The 19,139-nt window shown below is 35.6% G+C and overlaps 1 protein-coding gene across 21 annotated transcripts in view; it reads right to left on the bottom strand.

Annotated features, from left to right (window-relative positions):
* Nucleotides 1–19,139, bottom strand: part of DGKB (diacylglycerol kinase beta) — a 384,986-nt gene that overhangs the window by 66,589 nt on the left and 299,258 nt on the right. For all 21 annotated transcript variants that reach the window (XM_086855550.1, XM_086855613.1, XM_086855560.1 and 18 more), the window contains 2 exons: nt 14,535–14,625; nt 8,819–9,014 (listed from right to left, as the gene is read on the bottom strand). In XM_086855550.1, the coding sequence (XP_086711676.1) occupies nt 8,819–9,014; nt 14,535–14,625 (287 nt within the window). The remainder of the gene's footprint in view (nt 1–8,818; nt 9,015–14,534; nt 14,626–19,139) is intronic.

Genomic DNA, 19,139 nt, shown 5'->3' with positions numbered 1-19,139 from the left:
TTCTATTTTTATTTCTGTATCTTTAATCTAAAGATTCCGGCACCTGGGGCAGGGTTAAATGAGCAAACAATCTGAGTAATATGTTATCAGTATTCCTAGGGAATGCTTGTCTGCCATTACACAAATTGAATACTGCAAAATTGTTATTGAAGCTTTTCATACAAAGGTCACCATGCAAAAACATACCTTTGGCATCAAAAATCTCTTACTATAAATCTAAGCCATAAATGCAACTATGCAAGTATCATTCACATGGTAAAAGAGACTGAAGGGGTTAAGCCTGTGTCAGTCTGAAATTCACGCAACCTTTCTACTTAAACATTTTCCATGTGCTTGCAATGTTTTCTAATAACAGGCCAATTCCTTAACTCACACAGGAATCTAAATTACAATAATCATATGCATTCCTTCCCCCAAGAAAGGAAACACCTGTTGTAGTTGGTTAATTGCTGACTTTTTGTAAGCTTCCAGAAGAAAACTAACATTTACAAGTAATTTATAACTGAAAACTTCAGAAGCAGAGAAATACATTAATTTTTAAACTGATATGAAACTCAAAATGTATGTTGAGATAGTAACAGATGTTTTCACTTTGTTAATTAAAGAAAAACTCTGTATCAAAGTACCATATTAGGATACAGTTATTTTATAACTAAGATGGGGCTACTTTCTGTTCCATTTCACTTCAGCAATAATTGTTATTCCTGCCACTATACAGGAGGAGAAAATAAAAATTAAGCCCGAAAAGAGAATGAGAATGTAAAAAAAAAGCATATGTGTACCTAAATCAATATACAATGTAGAAGATATATTCAGTGAGGAATTTAAGAAATTAATTCACTTGTTTCAATGGAATTCTTGGTGAATTTGAGAAAAAGGCACATATTTACACTATTACAAACCTCAAAGTGTCACTTAAACATATCTTTTTTAAAATACTCACACATGCACTCCGACTAGTAGCAGTAGCTTTAATCTGAGACTTGCTAATTATTTCCAGCCTCATTCTAATATACAAAAAAATGTGAAATTCTGCCCTGAGTTATGGTACTTTGTTTTCACTCATATAAATCTGGTCATTTCAGTGGTATTACACTCAAATGGAGCAAAAGGAGTTTTGCCTTGTGCTAATGCTCTTATACAAATATCTATATTTGAGATATGACATGGTACTTGAAACATGGTAGCAAAAATATAGTCAGAGCAAGATCAACATGGAGGAAAGACTCAAAGAAAGAGTTCAGGAAAAGCAAACTTATACTTCTGTCATGTACAAATGAGACAGTTACAGAGCTTCACATCCTGCAAGGTATATTTTCAAATCAGTCAAGTCTTTACAGAGATAAATAGCAGGATAACCACTGCCTTCAGTACTAGAAATGGAAAAACAATTATAAAGAAAAGGAAAAAAAAAAAAAAAAAGCCTGGGTGAGCTGATCAGTTTTTTTCTGCAACAAAAATTGGTATGTGTTACTAAGTGGGTAGGGGAAAAAAAACTTCAGCAAAATATCTCGATATTGCATTCATATCCCTTATTATTTATGTCTTAACTAATGGCTGTCATACAGGTAAGTGTTCATTTACCTGGGTTAATGAGGTGCAAGGCTTACCAAGGGCTCCCAGCAAACCAAGTTAAGCACTGGGAATACTGGGAACAGGTCATATGAGCCTGCAGACACCTGTGCTGAGCTCTGTGCCACAGGTCCTGCACAAGGGGCATATTAGGGCACACCCTTTGTCCCAGGGCAGACAGACCTGGGCTAAATCCATCTTGAACGCTGCAGAGGAGTCTGAGCTGCTCTAAGAAGCTGCCCCAATATGAGAATGCACACCAGCAAGGTGGTATTTCCACTCTAGCAGCCAGAGTGAGCCCCAGCAGAATAGTTCAGTAATGCTGAGAGCAGAGAACTTGGTGTGATTATTTGGATGCTACATTGTAGGTCTATGCTAAAACAATAAGTAACTTCCTACTTCTTGTTGCTACTTAACATTCCATCCCCTCCACCCTCACCTTTTTCTCTGTAGGAACCAATTTACTGTGAATTTTTTTTTATACAATAGCTAATTTCACCTACTGCATTTAATGTCATAGGAGTTATACATGTAAAGCCCTGTACTTAGAGATAAGATAGTCCTTTATGCCATTTTAATCAATCTTTGTCATGGGTATGTTACTTAATAGCTCTGTCTTCCTATAGAAAATGAGCAACTTAAGGGAAATGAAACTTTTCAAAGATACATTTTCCTTCTGGCAGACTGTGAAATACACCATAATTATCCTCTTTCGATGAATAACGTTTGAAAGAAAATGAACATTCCGTGCACAAAAAGTATAATACAATGACAATCTCAACTGCCTTGTAAATAAAAGGAAATTGTTTTTCTACTATGATCTATATTGCACAGAAACATATACACATGCTTGATAAATATAAAAGCAAATCAGACTATCAAGCCATTTTTAAGGTCCTATTAATTTCTAATAACAATAAACTCCATGTTTCACAGCCAAAAGACATTGTATTTATATTTCTGAAAGATTAAAACTGTGTTATGAATTATGGGCTCTGTCCTGCACACTGATGATGATACTTGTATGAGTAAGGCTTGGACGGAACACAGCCTCTTTTAAAGAAAAGAGAGAGTAAGATAATGAAACTAAACTTTACTTCTGGGAATGGGGGCATAGGGGGTAGTGGGGGTGGAACAGAAGACAGGAAAACTCCTTTTCAGTAACACAATAAAATCATAGCATTCCAGCCCACATTCTCGTATTAGGAAATATGTACTATCTCTAAAAGCTTTACTTTAAAGTAAATGTTTGAACACAGATCTTACAAATTAACGGTGCTATGCACAATTTAACTACACAGTTAGGACAAAATGCCATTTAGCCCTTTTTGATATTTGAATATGTCATTCCAGTAAATATGAGCATGAAGCAAAAATAAGGAGCCAAGGCCACAGAATCTTCATTAGCTAATATGAGACAAAAAAATCTGAGTATCAACCCTTCCCTTAGACAATCAGCCAAAATCCAAGTTTTGAGTTAGGAAAATTACAGCTCTACCACAAAGAAATTTGTTACTATGGGAAAACTGTGATGTTTATATCTTACATCCTTTGGTTTTTACACCAGCACCACATCTATGGAAGCAATCATGATTCAGTTCAACAAGTCTTATCTGGCAGTGCTGCCAAATTCCCATTCCTGCTCCAAGGACTGTTCAAGTATTTGCTGAACTATCACCACAAGTAGAACATACAGAAATTCATCTCACTCACCGTCTACTTGGCAGAAGGGGAGGTGTCTAACCCAACCTACTCCTTAACTGGAAAGGGAGTCACCTCCAATAAGCATTTTATTCTGTCTACATTAGGTATTTATTTGGATGCAGGATGAATAATTTTCCTGAAGTGACTCTATCTACTGACAACAGGGTTGATATTTTAGACACTGAAGTTAATGCCACACTAACTTTAACAGTTCTCACAATCATCTCCTTTACTGTAAACAACACACACTCCCAAAATAGTAACAAAAATTTCTACACAGAAGTATGTGCCCTTTAAAGTTTCAGAACAGATGTGGAACATGTATGGACAAGAAAAAAAAATACTGTTTGAATAAATTTACAATTTTTTTCTAATATTTAGACTAATGTTAAAAGTTGAATGTCTTAACATAGACTAGCTATGAAATATCTCTAATAAGCTTTTTTTTTGTGTGTGGTAAGGTGTTGATGTCTTCGTTGTAAAAAGCTGTCTAAACAAGATACAAAGTAAGGGCTATTACCTTATGTAGCCATGATATTGTCAATAACATTTAATAAAAATATTACTATAAAGAGTTTTCTATACATACCTCACCATGTCAAAAATAACACAAAGTCCATCAACAATGAATATACACAGGGTATATTTAATGTATATATTATACAGACTGTATATATAGTATATAGTTTCAACTTTTTTAACAAGGAAAGATCACCTAGCCAGAGTACAGGTTATGAAAGACCTCCATAAATTAAATTAGACAGCTAGCTCACAAAGTTATAAGCTGTTTAGGGAGGATGTCAGCAATCCCCTATCTATAGGGAAGCTTCTCTCTCCCTGTAGAGTGGAATTTGACACCTAATAAGAAAGGCATTTTCTATTCTCTTAATATTTACGGATATTTTGAAGTGTTTTAAGGCCTTCACAGTCTCTGCATGTCTTGAACTGCTTTTAACCGCAGTGAACTGTCTGCATACACATTATTCCATCTCCAAAGCTCCCGCATTTCCATTCAGAAAGTCATAATGCAGTTATTAAGAGATTTCCACACAGGGTTATTGAATCATATTGGTAAGCTTGGTTTATGCCTAGGTGCTGTGACATGAATGCACATTGAATTTATCTAGTAGTCTGCGGAGTGACAGCTCACTGCAGCTCTTAACAAGCTGCACAGATCAACTTGGTAAGGTCTTGGTTAAGTATCAGTGCCTGGTGATGTACAAAACAAACCTGAAAAAAGTATTTCACTGAAATATTGATAGTCTAAAGGTTTCACCTGTTAACAGTTCATAGATATTGTCTTCAAGCATGAGTCCAGTGAGGTGAGTGGAACCCCTCGTGCAAAAGCAAGTTACGTATGCCATTAAATCTAATGAGACTTTAAAAGAGATCCCATTTCAGAATAGGCCTCTAACTCAACTTCGGCAGTGAAAGCAAATCAAAGCATAACAACTTCCACCCTGGGGGAAATTTCATTTAGCAAAAAGTTTACTGGAGATATTTGAAAAAAAAAAAAAAAAAAAGAGTTCTTTTTGTCACTAAAGGTTTGAAAATTTTATTTAGAATTTCTGTGACAAAGAAAACTGTTTATAACATAAGGGGTATATATTTTTCATGTACAACATGTTATCATGATTTAACTTGTTTTAGACAGAATTTGCTACCAAGCAGCGCACTTATTTGCATTTATGTTCCTCAACTCAGAGCTTTGTTTCTATGCAGTATGTTAATCCTTTCAAAGTACTGACATTTATCAATATCTGTGAATATCCAAAAAGAAGTCCTATCTAAATAATGTTCAAGGATAGTTCACAGTACCACATAAAATCTGTAAATGGCCTGTGGATAGATGTACCACAGATATGTACATACTAGAAGATTTTAAATAAAACAACAAATGGAAACATTGCAAGCGTGAGATTCATAATGTCAAAACACTAAGTCGTCTACTTTCACAAATTGTCACATAAATTTGTAGTTATATTTTTTCCAAATGCATTGACATTTTACAATAGAAATTGTACTGATAAATTAGAAATTAAAATTAAATGAAATCATAAAAAAAAATATGACTTTTACCCTAATAATAGGTGATGGAAGACCCTCTCTACTTTTGCACAGGAGCTGAAATGAAATCTGTAGTATTTATTCCACTAACAAGGATTATGATAATACTTAGTACACTTCAGCTAAATATGTTTGGGGTTGTTTTTTTCCAATTAGTTATAAGCTAATCAGACAAATGTATTTTCATACGTGTTTTATATTAAAATGTTATTAGTTAGACAGAAATGCAACACACAGGCACACATACCTATATGTAATGACTGCCAAATGTTTCTCTTTAGCATACATGTACAAACCCCTAATAAGATAAGCAGGGAATGTATTTAAATAATGCACATTTTAAACCACTCAATTTCAATATATCGTTTTTCAGACTTCATGCACGTAATCAGATTGTTTTCTAAGCAGACATCCATTTGATTACCTAAAGTGCAAATTGTGGTCTGGCTATTGAGTGTGCAGAGGAAGATAATGGGAAGGGCAAAGAAAATGCAAACCTTTTTACATTAACAGGTGGCAACGCTAAATAGGAAAGAAAAGAAAGAGGGGAGTGGGCTTAGAGAAATATACTTTCCCTGCATGGTACAGATACATAAGAAAGAAAAAAGATTTGGCAGAATTTGACCCTTTTTCTTGCAGTGATGATCATGTTGCACGTACATGGTTTGTACACCAGAGCACAAGAAGACAGCAGCAGGACCTCATGGAGGTTTCTCAAGCAGTTTGAGAAGTCCTCCTTGGGACTGTTCAATGTGCTTGGGGGCAACAAACTACCCAGAGCAAGGAGACAGTTTCCAACAGCCCATGCAAATACCCCACCTAAGGGACCAGAGTACTAACCTTCAATTCATGTATTTATGGTGAAGAATAAACCCAGCAAAGCAGAGACACGAATACAGATTGATACACAGCTGGAAAACCCACAGTTGTACTGCAATTGAAAAAAAATCTAAAACTAAATGTGTATGCTACTCAGGAGATCCATAAAGATTTATAAAAAACAAACAAAATTCAACACCAAAATCCACATACATACATATATATATATGTGTATGTGTGTATCCATAGGAAAATATGAGGATTGATTGCTGTCTCCTAGGAAGTGCAGTGCTTAGTTGTTAAGTGATTAGATGTTTTACTTGGACATAAAAATAACTACAAGGATGTTTATTCAGAATAAAGTTAACATGCAGGTATGTATTTATCATGGTTCTCAATACAGCAGTACCTATCTCTGCACCAGGTATTAATAGTTTGCAAAATATTTTCCTCAAACTAAAAGGTACAATGTGCCAAAAGTATATAGTGCCTAAGAAAATAATCAGCTAGTGAAAATATCGTAAAGCTTTCAAGTGAGAGTCAGTTATTTCCCCAGTGAGTAGATTCAGAGTTCTCAAAACTATTTGAGAAGCCTAGACATAAAATTGATTGAATTCCATTATTCAGCAATAATCTTGAATTCTGACTTGAAGAAGAAGCACACTCAGCCTAAGAACCTTTCTTAGCTAGCGGAATTAAGTTATTGCTCCTTGCAGCATAAAATAGGAGTGGGCCCTAAAGCTAATCAATTGGTTCTGAAATGTTCACACTACCTTCATTTTAGAGTTTTTTTAACCTGGTTTCATGGACTAAACATGCACCTGCACTCAGAGCATGTACCTCCCATCCCCACACCTTGAAAAGGAATCCACTCTGCATGCTCAAGACTGCTCAGTGTTGCAAACTGGAACAAAATAAACATGGACCACTCAAATCCAAGAAGGGTACTCCTGCTCAGCACTGGAATGGTACTGAAGATGCAAACAATAATACTATCCATGTACTCAGTGATGTGAGAGGTGATCTAGTTTTGGAAATTGATAAGTCAATCTCTTTAAAATTTCCTTTTGGATGAAGCTACTTCCATTCACAGTGCAGATAAAGTGATCAGAAAGTATGTAGTAAGAACAGGTTTTCTAAAGCAAGGTGCTTAATGTCTGCATTATGAACACTTCAACAGATAACATGAGAAGTTCTGTTCAGTCTTTAATATTTTTAATGTAGTTTTACTTTATCCTGTCCAGGAAAATGGAAATTGAGTGTAGCAATACCTTTCTAATACATCAGTTACAGTCAGTAGATTTGAAATCACTGTTACATATGTATCAAATATGCACATAATTTCAGTAATTAAAGAAGTTAAAGTGAGATGTTTGTTTCACTACTATCAAAAGGATAAATGTCCTGTCTCCCTGTGTTCAGGAACAAAACAAAAGGAAAAATTTGATGAGCCCTTTACCCAGCAACCTCCATTCCTTGAACACCAGGACATAATACAGAACTGTAGTGTAGGCAGAAGCTTAGTGCCTGGTGAAACTTAGGCTGACAGGGTGTATTGGTAAGTCACACTGAGATACTGAGAACGTATGTCAAATTGCTAGAGCTCACAGAAACTGAGCCAGTACCTATTGCAGTCTTTAAGCCATAAAAAACTACTTTATTGCTAAACTTTTGTCATCCAGACAATTTAGCTGAATTAAAATTACAACACATAATAATGAACTATGTTATAACTAGTGACTTAAAAATTACTTCTGATGAAATGCAAAAATAAAAATTCAAAACTAGCAGAAGGATCCTAACACCGTAAGACAGTTGAAGTTCTGATCTTTATAAAGTCTGAATAAGAAGGAGAAGCAAGAAGATACTCTAAAGCAAAAGAGAATCCTTTCCTAGGATAAACAGATAAAAACAAACAAATTCCAAAGCATTTTCAAAGTCTGGTCTCCTCATTCCTTTGGTGTGAAAACAGTGACGGCTTATAATCACTCAGACTTGTGACATGTAGTCAAGTGTTACAATGCATAGTATTCAGACTCAGAGTAAAAGAGCAATTATTATTTATTATTGGTTTTGTCAAGGGTTATGTTTAATAATAAAATTTATTGAGTAAGTGCATCTAATCACCAGGTAGGTACATGAGCCCAGAAAGAAATGATCGTGCCTGTGCAAGCCAACTACAGCATATGTATTCAAGGATTCATACAGCATTATAGCATAATAACATAAAATGCATAGAGAGCTTGCTCTTTTTACTCTGAAGTAATTTCCCACACCTCTAGCCAAAGCTTTTTAGAAACACTGCACAATTATCTCTGAGTTTTATGCACAATGACATTAAGAAACTTTATAAATGCTCAGGAAGCACTTTCCAACTCCAAAATCTCCAACTACTTCTAGACTGAATGTCCCAGTAGCAAACAGTGCCACATGGTGTGATTAACAGGTAATATCTGAGGCAGGTTTGCAAGTACAGAGACTGCAATTGGCAGTACATCTTTGTTTGTGCCCTTGTGGCAGTGCTTCCCATCAGAAAAGCTAAACGCACAATAAAGGAAATATCTAAGAACTGTCTATCCTTTCCCTCGACAAGGTCAATTATATAACCGAGTTGACATTAGGGAGCCAGATAGCCTATATCAATCTGTAAGCTTACCTTGGCATACAAACTTCAATTCCTTGGCATCTGTAACGGTGGTTCTTTTATCTGACCTCTTCTTTTCTGTCCGACGGTGGCTACGTCTTTTCTTTGTTTCTCCCCAAAGATTCGATCCACCATGCATGCTTGGGATGTTTAGAATGGCAATTCCTTCCAGAGAGATATTGATTAAGTCCAGCTGAATTCCATCACACTGATTAGAAAGGAAGGAAAAAAAAAAAAAAAAAAGAGAGAGAAAAGAAAAGGGAGAGAAAGCAGTAAGAGAGAAAGAAAAATCTGAATGTTCTTCTCAGATTTTTTTTTCCCAGCAATTCATCATTCTTAACACTGCTAATAGTTTATTCAATGTTTACACCACCTAAGAGATATACTTGTATCTGAAAAGGAGGTATGAGAAAAGAACAGATCATCATTCAGAATGTAAAATATGATTGCTATTCAGCTTTTGATTGCCTAAGTGGGGGACCATTTGGTAGTGTCTTGTTATCTTGTTCACTGACCCAAGTGAAATACATTTCTAGCTTCACTACAGCTATTAGCAGAAAAACATTTATAGTACCAAAATTTCTGTATCAATAACTGGAGCTTTTGTTGCTTTTTCCAGATAAATTTTCTGCCTTATGATTTTGCAATGATACTTGTCACTCTTGCAACTGAGTCCCCTCCACAACAAATGTAATATCAAGTTCCTGCAGGCAGAGAATACACAGACTTATGGAAAAGGGTCTAAGCAAGCCCCAGGAGCACAGAACACCACACAGGTATTTGTTTCAATCCAAAGGCACAACAAGAGTATCAGCATAGGGCTTTGGCTGACTAGTAGCTCCTAGCCAGAAGTAAAAGTAGTAGAAGAGGGTACAATAATTCCTGCTGTGGCTGCAGCAATTCTTAGCCCAGAACTTTCACCAACCAGTTCTCTGAAATATGCATCATTGCTAAGGGAAAACATAGGATGTGGAGCTAAAGAGGTATCAGTGATCTCAGAACTTCCCAAGACTAACTGGACACACAGAAGTAATCTTAGTCTGTGGGTAGTCCCTTCAGTGATGGAATTATACCCATCTCGTGTCACTAGTGTGTGTATCTCATGCTTCCTATAGCAAACCTGGACATTAAGACATTTTATACAAGTACATTTCTTTGCTAAATCTGGCTTCCAATTATATCTTTTAAGGGGACTAAATTTTTCACTTCTGGAAAATGGCTCAGGGATTTTAACACATCAGCCTGCCCAAAGACAAACTGCAGCATTTTCTCAGGTGGTTGAACCCCAGCATTCACAAGTACAGTTCACCTGAGATACACTGGATGAGATAAACCTAGCTTGATAGCATACACCTAGCCTTCACTGGCTATAATTTTACTCAAGCTAAGTCCTCCTCTCTACCAACATTAGAGTTCTTATCTCATATAAAATGTAGCAAAATACTGAAGAGCCCTCCACAGGAGAAAATAAATTGCAACTTCCTATTACTACAGTGGAACCTACAGGTGGAAGGCAAAGCATCCAGCTCTACTCATCAGTTCACTGAACCAGCCAGAGTTGCCCAGGATTCATGAACTTGCACCTTGGCTAGAGATGGATTAGCTTCATTCCTCACAGCACACATAGTGTACATTAATATCCTGACAAGTCATATGAACCACAGTGCAGAGCAGCATATTTTCAAAATATTGGATCCTACTCCTGCAATGTTCTGCAAGCTTGTAGAGGATCCAGTCATCCATTTGATTAAGCGCATTATTTTGCAATTCCAATACACAATAAGGGGGAAAACTGGAAAAATAATTAAGCATGCCTCAGTAATAGTCCACTGACATCTTGCAGCTTGCTGTTCTGTGGGTCACTAGCACTTCCTCCTCTCTGCCTAAACCTTTTAGCAGAGCTTTGAAGAAAAGCCAAGTACAACACAAGAATAACTGTGAATAATTGTTTATTCTGAAACTTTCTGAGATCATAAAACAGAACTGTATTATAATGCACATACACCTTAATTCTTCTAAGAAGAGCATACATCTGGAGAGAGAACAATTTCAACACTAAGATTTCCATTTCATATTTGCTCTTCAAGAATCAAATTTTAAACCCGTGGATTATATTCATACAGGGAAACCTTTAAAGTCAAAAGGCGTATCTGAAAGTGAATTGGCAATTGTTGCAACTACTGTAATTGAAAGTGTAACTTTTTAATAACATTTTTCTTACAAGAACAAAGGCCTAGGTTTTCACTGTCATTTTTGGAAGCAAATTTGTGGTTTTCCTCGATATTTTATATGTATTAAATACTAAGATGATTTATTTTGCTAAAAATTCTGCTCATGTGTATGCTCACTTACTGCTATACATTCTAGATAAACAGATATTAATTTCATAATTAAAAGTAATCTTGTGTAAATACCCTGCAGGCCTCAATGAATCAAACACATACTGTGTGTCAGGCCTCCCACTGTCTTCAAGTGGAATGTACTGGCTGGATAATTAGATAGTACATATTTTTTAACCTTATTTGCATGCATATTATATCTTTTGCACACTGACAAGCAGCAGTAACAACAAAAGTCAGATTACCACAGGGAATTCCCACAAAGAAGTCTTCATTTCTTATAATTTGCAGCCTAAATTAAAATAATTTGATCTTTGACAAGGATGAAATGTCAAGCAGAAGGGGGTCCTCTACAAGCCACGGCCTGTGGCTTCTGAAATCTGCCTAATTTATGTCAGTCACTTCTTAATACATATTTAAGTATTACACGAGAAAGATGATAAATATGCAATCTGACACCTTTGGTATTTCCCTGCTGTTAATTTATAAAGGTCTGGCGTCCCCCAAACTGACTGGAATTATTTAAATAAAAGAAGAATTGTGAAATAGGATGGTGCGGGGTCTAGCTTCCATTTTCACTCAATATTGAGCACAGCAGGTAGTACACTAAGACAATTATGTGGTGAGGCCTCAGAGTCCCCCAGTGATGAGCAACTTTCTGAATTAGGAAAGGAGCATTTCTTTTGTTCGTACACAGACAAAAAAGTTTGCCCTACAGGTAGCTCTGCATAGTTCTAACACATTCATATACTACAAAAAAATACATGTGTTCTGCTCCTTTCCTTTCTTCTTTTTATTACAAATAATGCAATGATGTTGTTTAAAAAAACCACGTTTTTAAAATGTGGTTTAAAATAGACAAGAAATAAACACTAGCTCTTCTAAATCTTTTTTGCCTTCTTTCCTGGCCTCATTCTCTTCTTGGGTATTATTGTTTATACTTTGTTTATCATATAAACTATTTTCAGATCATCTCTCTGTTGAGAAAATATTTATCTATGACTGAAAAGAGCTGATATTAAGGGTTTTCTGTGAAACCAAGGACAATATCAGACAAGTGTACAGGAATGTTTTAAACTCCACTTCCCATACCCATTAACACCAGATTGTACAGAAGGCTTACACTGCTCCCACTATGCTTTTACAGCACTCAGGTATGATACCTGCCACCCCTACTTACACCACATCTATAACTATTCTCATTAATATCTTTCATGTATCTTCTTTTTTCTGAAGTGGAAATAAACTGCAAAGTTATCTAAACTGTAAATTCTTCAGCCTTGTTTACTGACACATCATTATTGAAAGAAATACTTAATTTTGTCTTAGTTTTTGTTTGTTTAATTTTGGTTTCTTTCCCTTTAGAACCTCTCCTCAACTTCTTGCATCCCATTTTGAAAACAAAAATGCATCTTATTCTGGATAACGTAAGAATTGTGTCCAACTTTGTTCTGCATCTCACACTCACACAGAAGAAAACATACAGAACATGACTCAAGAATGTATGTCAGAAAAACCAAGCTTAAGTAGGTTAGAAATCAAATACAAGGCTAAACAAATATTTGCCCAGAGAACATTTGATCACCGTCTCACTGTTCAGAGATACAGATCCTTAATCTTCTCAGGCTTTGTTCATTCAAAATTTGGCTGCAGAGCAAACACATCCTTTGTGCATTTTATTTGGAGTGAAATGTGGTCTCATGCATCAACCTCCCATTTACGGTGACGTCCCCATGGGGCATCAGGTTAAAAATCAGACTAAAATGCTGATAATGTTCAAACAAGAAACATTAGATACAAGCAAGCATTTTAATTTACTCATTGTAAATAAATATGCAAATAACCATCTCCTTGTAAACTCTGGAAACAAAGCTATTTGTTCCTAATTGTATGACTAATGGTAATGACCAGGATAGATGAAGTGAGTATTAACAAACGTGCCTCATCCTGGCAATGTAACACTTTATTGGTAATAATAGTTAATGACATGAATAGGTAATAATTATACAACTGATAGCAGCAGCACCACAAACTTCTATACCTATTCTTTGCTTTGAGATGTTAACATTTAATTACCCTTTCTATGGTTAAAATTATATGGTTAAAGTTCACATCTTAGTATGTATCAGGATATGTATAACTTTCTCTAGATATCAGTATTTTATTGGGAAAGCCTGCTCTTCAATTTGTATTTAATCAAAAGGTACATTTAACTTGCACTTTATTTAAATCTCATCAAACCAGGTAAGCATTTCTTCCAATAACTAATAAAATATTTTTCATGCTACATTGCCTTAAACTCGTGTGATAAGCACTCTCTTGGGAAGCAAGGGTGATACACTTTTTTCCCCCATAAGGCTTTTGGTGGGGTTTTGTTTTATTTTTATTACATTTTAATCTAACATGTGAGAAGCAGATTTTCACTAACAGGCAAGTGTGGCATGGCTGGTCTTACAGTTTCAGTCTCAGTATTCTTTGCTGCTGTTCTGCTACCAGGTGCATGGTCCTTTCAGAGAGATCATTTCAGACTTCACCCTTTAGGAGGCTTTGACTGGACTCTCACAGCTCCCACCAGACCCCTCTGAGTGCCTCATGGTACTATACAAATATTCCATTGACATATGCAGTTTCTCATTACTACTGTAAAGGAAAAGCACCATAATTCTCTTGAGAAATGATTTCATTATTTAACCTAAATTCTCAGGTTTGTATCTTCACTCATTTCTCATTTTTCATGTACTTATTCATAAACATCAGATGCCCAAACAGTTTATGTAATTTAGCCACTTATTCTAGCAGCCATCAAAGTGGCAATGGCACATCATTTTAAATTCCTATTTTTTTCTGTAAGTATCCTGTGTCTTTTTAGTTAATGTTCAATGTATAATGGAAAGATGACCCCATGTGCAGAGAGCAAAGCTATTTAATGAAGGGGAATAATTCAAAAAATATATATATTCTTTAACCTTTATTCAGGAAAGTAAGTACAATTTTAGGGAATTGAGTTTTAAAGGTTATAAAACCTTGGGACCTAGAAATAATAAGATTATTTTTTTTTTATTTTAATCCTGCAGCAGCTCTCACTCCTCCAACAGTCTTTTCATTTTTCCATCTGACCTAGCCACACTCCCTATTGATTTCTAATGTTATACTTCACCTTTTGACCTTGTCTACTGTATTAAGACTTCACTAATCATCAAACTGAACTTTGTTCCAGTGTGCAGGGCTACACTACAAATAGACATGATAAAAATAATATTTTGGAATATAGGGTCGAAAGGATGTGCACTGCTTTGCCTTGTTGGATTCAGGCACTCTGCACCCTTGTTCCCTGCATTTCAGCCAAACTAGTGACATTTCAAGGATAAAGGCAACAATTAGTTTCTTACTTCTATTTCTACAGATTCATGCAGCTTCTTACAGGTGGCTGAGAAAGTTTCCGAAGTGCCAAATTCAAAATACCAAAATTTGTTCTTCATTCTGAAACAAGAAAAAAAAAAAAAAGAAAAGAAAAAAAGAAAGATCTTATTCACTATCAATATGTGACAAAAGTGATCATCCTGTCTTCCACTATAAGTAATGGCAAAGGCTTGGGAACATGTGACATCCCATTTGAAATAGATGAGCTCATAATTTTCAAAGCTTAAATGTTGGTGTCAAGTTGTATGATATCCCCTAAAGGGATAACAGGAATGTGTTGAACTGACAGGTTCAAATGTACCTTTGACTTTTCTTTTTCAGTGACTATCAGAATATTTTTGTCACTTAACCAGTGACATGCCTCAGAAAAATGTATCGATTTTATTTCATGTTTTACACTTTCTGTATGATTTCTGATTCACAGTTAACATCTTTATCCTGCAGAGTAGTAGAATGTGCAAGCAGGGCAATCCCATCATGAAGAAGAGGCAAGACAAAAATGTAGCTTGCCTTAAGCTGGTTAAAAGTAAAGGCAAATGCCTACTGTAGCTGATGACAGATGAGATAGTAGAAGAAAATAAAAATTCCAGATCTAACAATCTTTAGATATTTTGCAGTAGGAGAGCTGTATTACCAGGTAATTCACTCATAGACATATTTTAAATGGGCAATGAGACCTGCATCTTGAAGTTCATTAACAGGTTCCACAGGAAAATAAAACTGGATTAAACACCGGTAAATTGCTTAGTTTATCACGACAGCAGGCAGAATTTACACTTTTTTCTTTTTAAATACATAAAGACTGCACTTCTGTTTTACCAGATTTATTGCATACTGTTAAATACAATCAGAACACCAACAGCACCATTTTGAATAAGCATATGTACTCTTTGTGAACTCCCATGAGTAATTATTATTCTGTAACAACCAAAAAAAAAAAAAAAAGCTAAACAACCACAACAAAAGACACTGAATTAGAATTCATTATTTCCGCTTAGGAATCAGATATGAACACATTCTCCACTTGTATAAACTGTTCTCTGACACAGGCACAGCACATTGTGCTTCTAACATGAAAACAACAGAATCTGTATAAGCTGGAAGTAGAAAAGAATGAAACATAAACGTAGATTACTTTAAAACACGTCGAAAGTACAAATCCTACTTTTAATTATTTCAAATTAAATATGAAAGACTACTTAATTGTTGTTAAAATCTACTGAATGACTCTTAAAATCACAAAGTAAGAAGAGGTATTGCAGTACTGGCCATTTCCAGAAACTTGTTTGTATAAGAGCTAGCAATTCCTGGTATAGCATCAGAGGGGTATAAAGATGCCCAACCTGGCAGCCTATACAGAGTTGGGAAGAGAAGAGTAATAAGGAAAAGACACACCTCCAATGAAAAAATTTACAGGAATTTCCAAAGGTTTTACACAGAAAATCTGAAAATATTTGGAAACCATTTTTGAGAACCTGCTCTCAGATAAATGGCATATTCTCAAAGCAACTTTAACAACCAGAAGGGTTCAGGCCCAGTTCAGGTCAGATTTCTCGAGTCTATGCATGGAAGTGATCTGACATATGCTCCTTCTATATCTGCAGTTTAGTTAGCACACTGCCACACTCACCTGGGATCAATTGCTCTATTTATGTCAATGAATATGAAGAAATTTAGAAACCTTTTGTTTACAAAGAAATGTTAACTAAGCCCTGAATTTCCATTTGGTGCCTTTGAAAAATCTGGGTGCATGTATTTTCCCACTCCTTTCTACACATGGATGATCAATTAAATAAAAAAAACAAACAAACAAAAAAAACAAAACAAAAACCAAACCAAAACAAAAATCCAACAAAAACACCCAAAACAAAAAACACCCACGCTAAACTAAAACCCACAAACAAGAAAACTCACAAAATTTCCAAGAAAACCCCCAAACAAAAAACCTCAACAAAACAAAAAGACAACAAAACCTTGATGTAGTATTCATAAAAATACTTTGTAATTTCTTTTCATCCTGTTACTAAAACAAAAAAGCCTTTGTGTCTTCTCTTTTGATAGCCTTTCCTTTCTTTTATTTTTCTTTATTTAAAAGGCTGCTTTAAATTGACTCACTTATTAGCACTCCATAAAACAAACTCTTTGATTTATATGAAGTTAAAATAGATATATATTTTTGAGTAACTCAGAACATAGTGTGTCAAATTCAGATATTTTGGGGTCAGCCACAAACCCCAGCATTATCAATGCACTCAAAGATTACTAGAAAATTTAGATCTATAAATCTAAATCTTGTAACACAGGATTAAGTAAATATTTCAGGTGAGGTTTTGATTTCTTGTAATTTAAATATAATGTATACGATTCTATCATGCACTATTATCTTTTATTGAACAGAGGATTGTATTACAACTTTAAAAGATAGTAATGGAGCTAAATAAAGAACTTCAGAGAAATTATACTGAAATCTTCATAAGCAAGACAAGTCTTATTATTCTAGTCAATATTACAATTTCTCTAATAATAGAAAACCCAACCCCTAGTTCATATCTTCCACCTGCATTCCTGTTTCAAAGTGGTAAAGCTCATCTGCTTATCCATACAGCAGCAAACAGAAGATTAATGAACTACTCTCTTGGCCATTCTAGTTTCTTCCACAATGTAAGTAAATTTTAGATTATTAAACAAGTACATATTTAATGACAATTTTGCCACATTAGAACTGCAAGAAACTGAATCACAGCCTGTTTTTATGTATATTTTCTCTCTCTCCCAGAGAAAATTATTTAGATTTCTCTCAGCTTTTTATAAGACATGACCAAAAGTAAGTTTGAAGTCTGCTCCTTCTTTTTAACACTGGTTTTGTTGGTACAGGAAAGGGAATGGATTATTCTACAGAAAAGGGTTCGGTTTTTTTTTTTATTTTTTACGTGCTTTGAACTAAACTGTTAAAAACTTTACAATATAAAGGAAACATCAATCATGATTAAAGGCTGACCTATCTTGCTATTTTGTTACAGTCTGTCAAAATATGTAGCCTATGGGTGTGTAAGAGTGACAAAACAAAACTGTACTTCAAGAACCTGAACACTTTTTATGCCAGTAATGTTCCACATTTTCAAGTATTGCTCAGTTTTCTGGTAAGTGGAACGATCTTCTTTAACAGGGATGAAATTAATTTGCACAACAGTTGTGAGAGACTGAAATGTTAATGGTTAATGACTCATACAATTGGCCATTTGCAAAAGCAGCAGGTGCTTTGCTGAGGCCAGGTTTGCATGCCCCAATTGAAGGGGAGGAGGAGAGGTTTTGGGTGTGTGGTGGCAAAACCTATGAAGAGCCCAGGTGCAGAGGGGGTGAGCACTAGGGGAGGAGCACAGCAAACCTGTCTTTAGCAACAAGCTGGGGTTTGAGCCAAGGGAAGAGGCTGCTAAGAAGCAGATCTTGCTACATGGGATAATGCTTTCCATCATGCCAATGTCCTCCGTTCCATAACTCGCTCAGGCATAAAACTCTGCTCGTGGGGAAGTACCAGGACATTCAGACACAGGCCTCAAGGCATTCATCCCTTCTGATGGGGAATAATGGCTAAACCAAGCGGATGTGAGAAGGAGCTGTAATGTCTTAGAAGATGTCATAAACCGTCAAAGATCCCCGAAGTTCCCCCAGACTCATTTCTGGGGCCTTCCATCAGGGGACTGAACATGATCCACAGTGTTTCAATAGTCAGTGTAAACCCCCACCCCAGGGGAGGTACCTGGGTGTTTCTACCTGAAACTGAACATATATCAACCTACTGAAATATATGTTTCAGGGGCTTCCTCACCTCTGACAGATCAAGACTGACCATCACATCAACAAAGCAACCATCGAATCTCATCATGGGTGGTGATATCTATGTATGCATAAACATGGGTCATTCTGTGTCATTTCACTCTAATCTGCCCCAAGGGATCTGTTAACAAGAACCTCAGTTACTCTCACCTTCAGGGGCAGGTTGCATCATTATAAAAGGGCTAATACTGCCGTATCTTACAGCATTTCTATACTGTGGATAAATACCAGACTCAGAAACTTAGATATGTTTCTTGGAAAAGTTCAGACTAATATTTGGTAATCAAGGCAAAATAATCAAAATAGTCTGTGATATGGGTTTGCTCCATTATCAGTTAATCAGAAACCCCCCTACTGCTAAAACTATTTTATATAACCTTTCTGATTAAGCAATTACAAGGCATGTCATTGAAAAATTGTCCTGTATTTAAAAATGGAAATAGTAAATACTTTATTCAACACCTGAGGAGCATCTATGCTTCATTGCAGTATGAACACTGTCAGAACATGCCTAACAATACACCAGTTATGAGCTGCTAATAAAAGGTCACAATAAAAGGACTACCTTTAACTTAAGTAACAAATTCTTATTCTGCATTTACGGTCTTCACTCGGGGCAAGAGCGTATTGCTACATTTGCAAGTTTGTCACACTTTCATTTCATCCTATTTACACTTCTTATATTTACTGTTTACTTATTTACACTTTAATTATGTAGTGGCAAGCTTCAATGACTTCAG

The sequence above is a fragment of the Cyanistes caeruleus genome, chromosome 1 (genome assembly GCF_971803275.1).
Source record: "Cyanistes caeruleus chromosome 1, bCyaCae1.hap1.1, whole genome shotgun sequence".
In the NCBI taxonomy this organism is placed as follows: domain Eukaryota; kingdom Metazoa; phylum Chordata; class Aves; order Passeriformes; family Paridae; genus Cyanistes; species Cyanistes caeruleus.
This window is presented reverse-complemented; position numbering and strand designations above follow the sequence as displayed.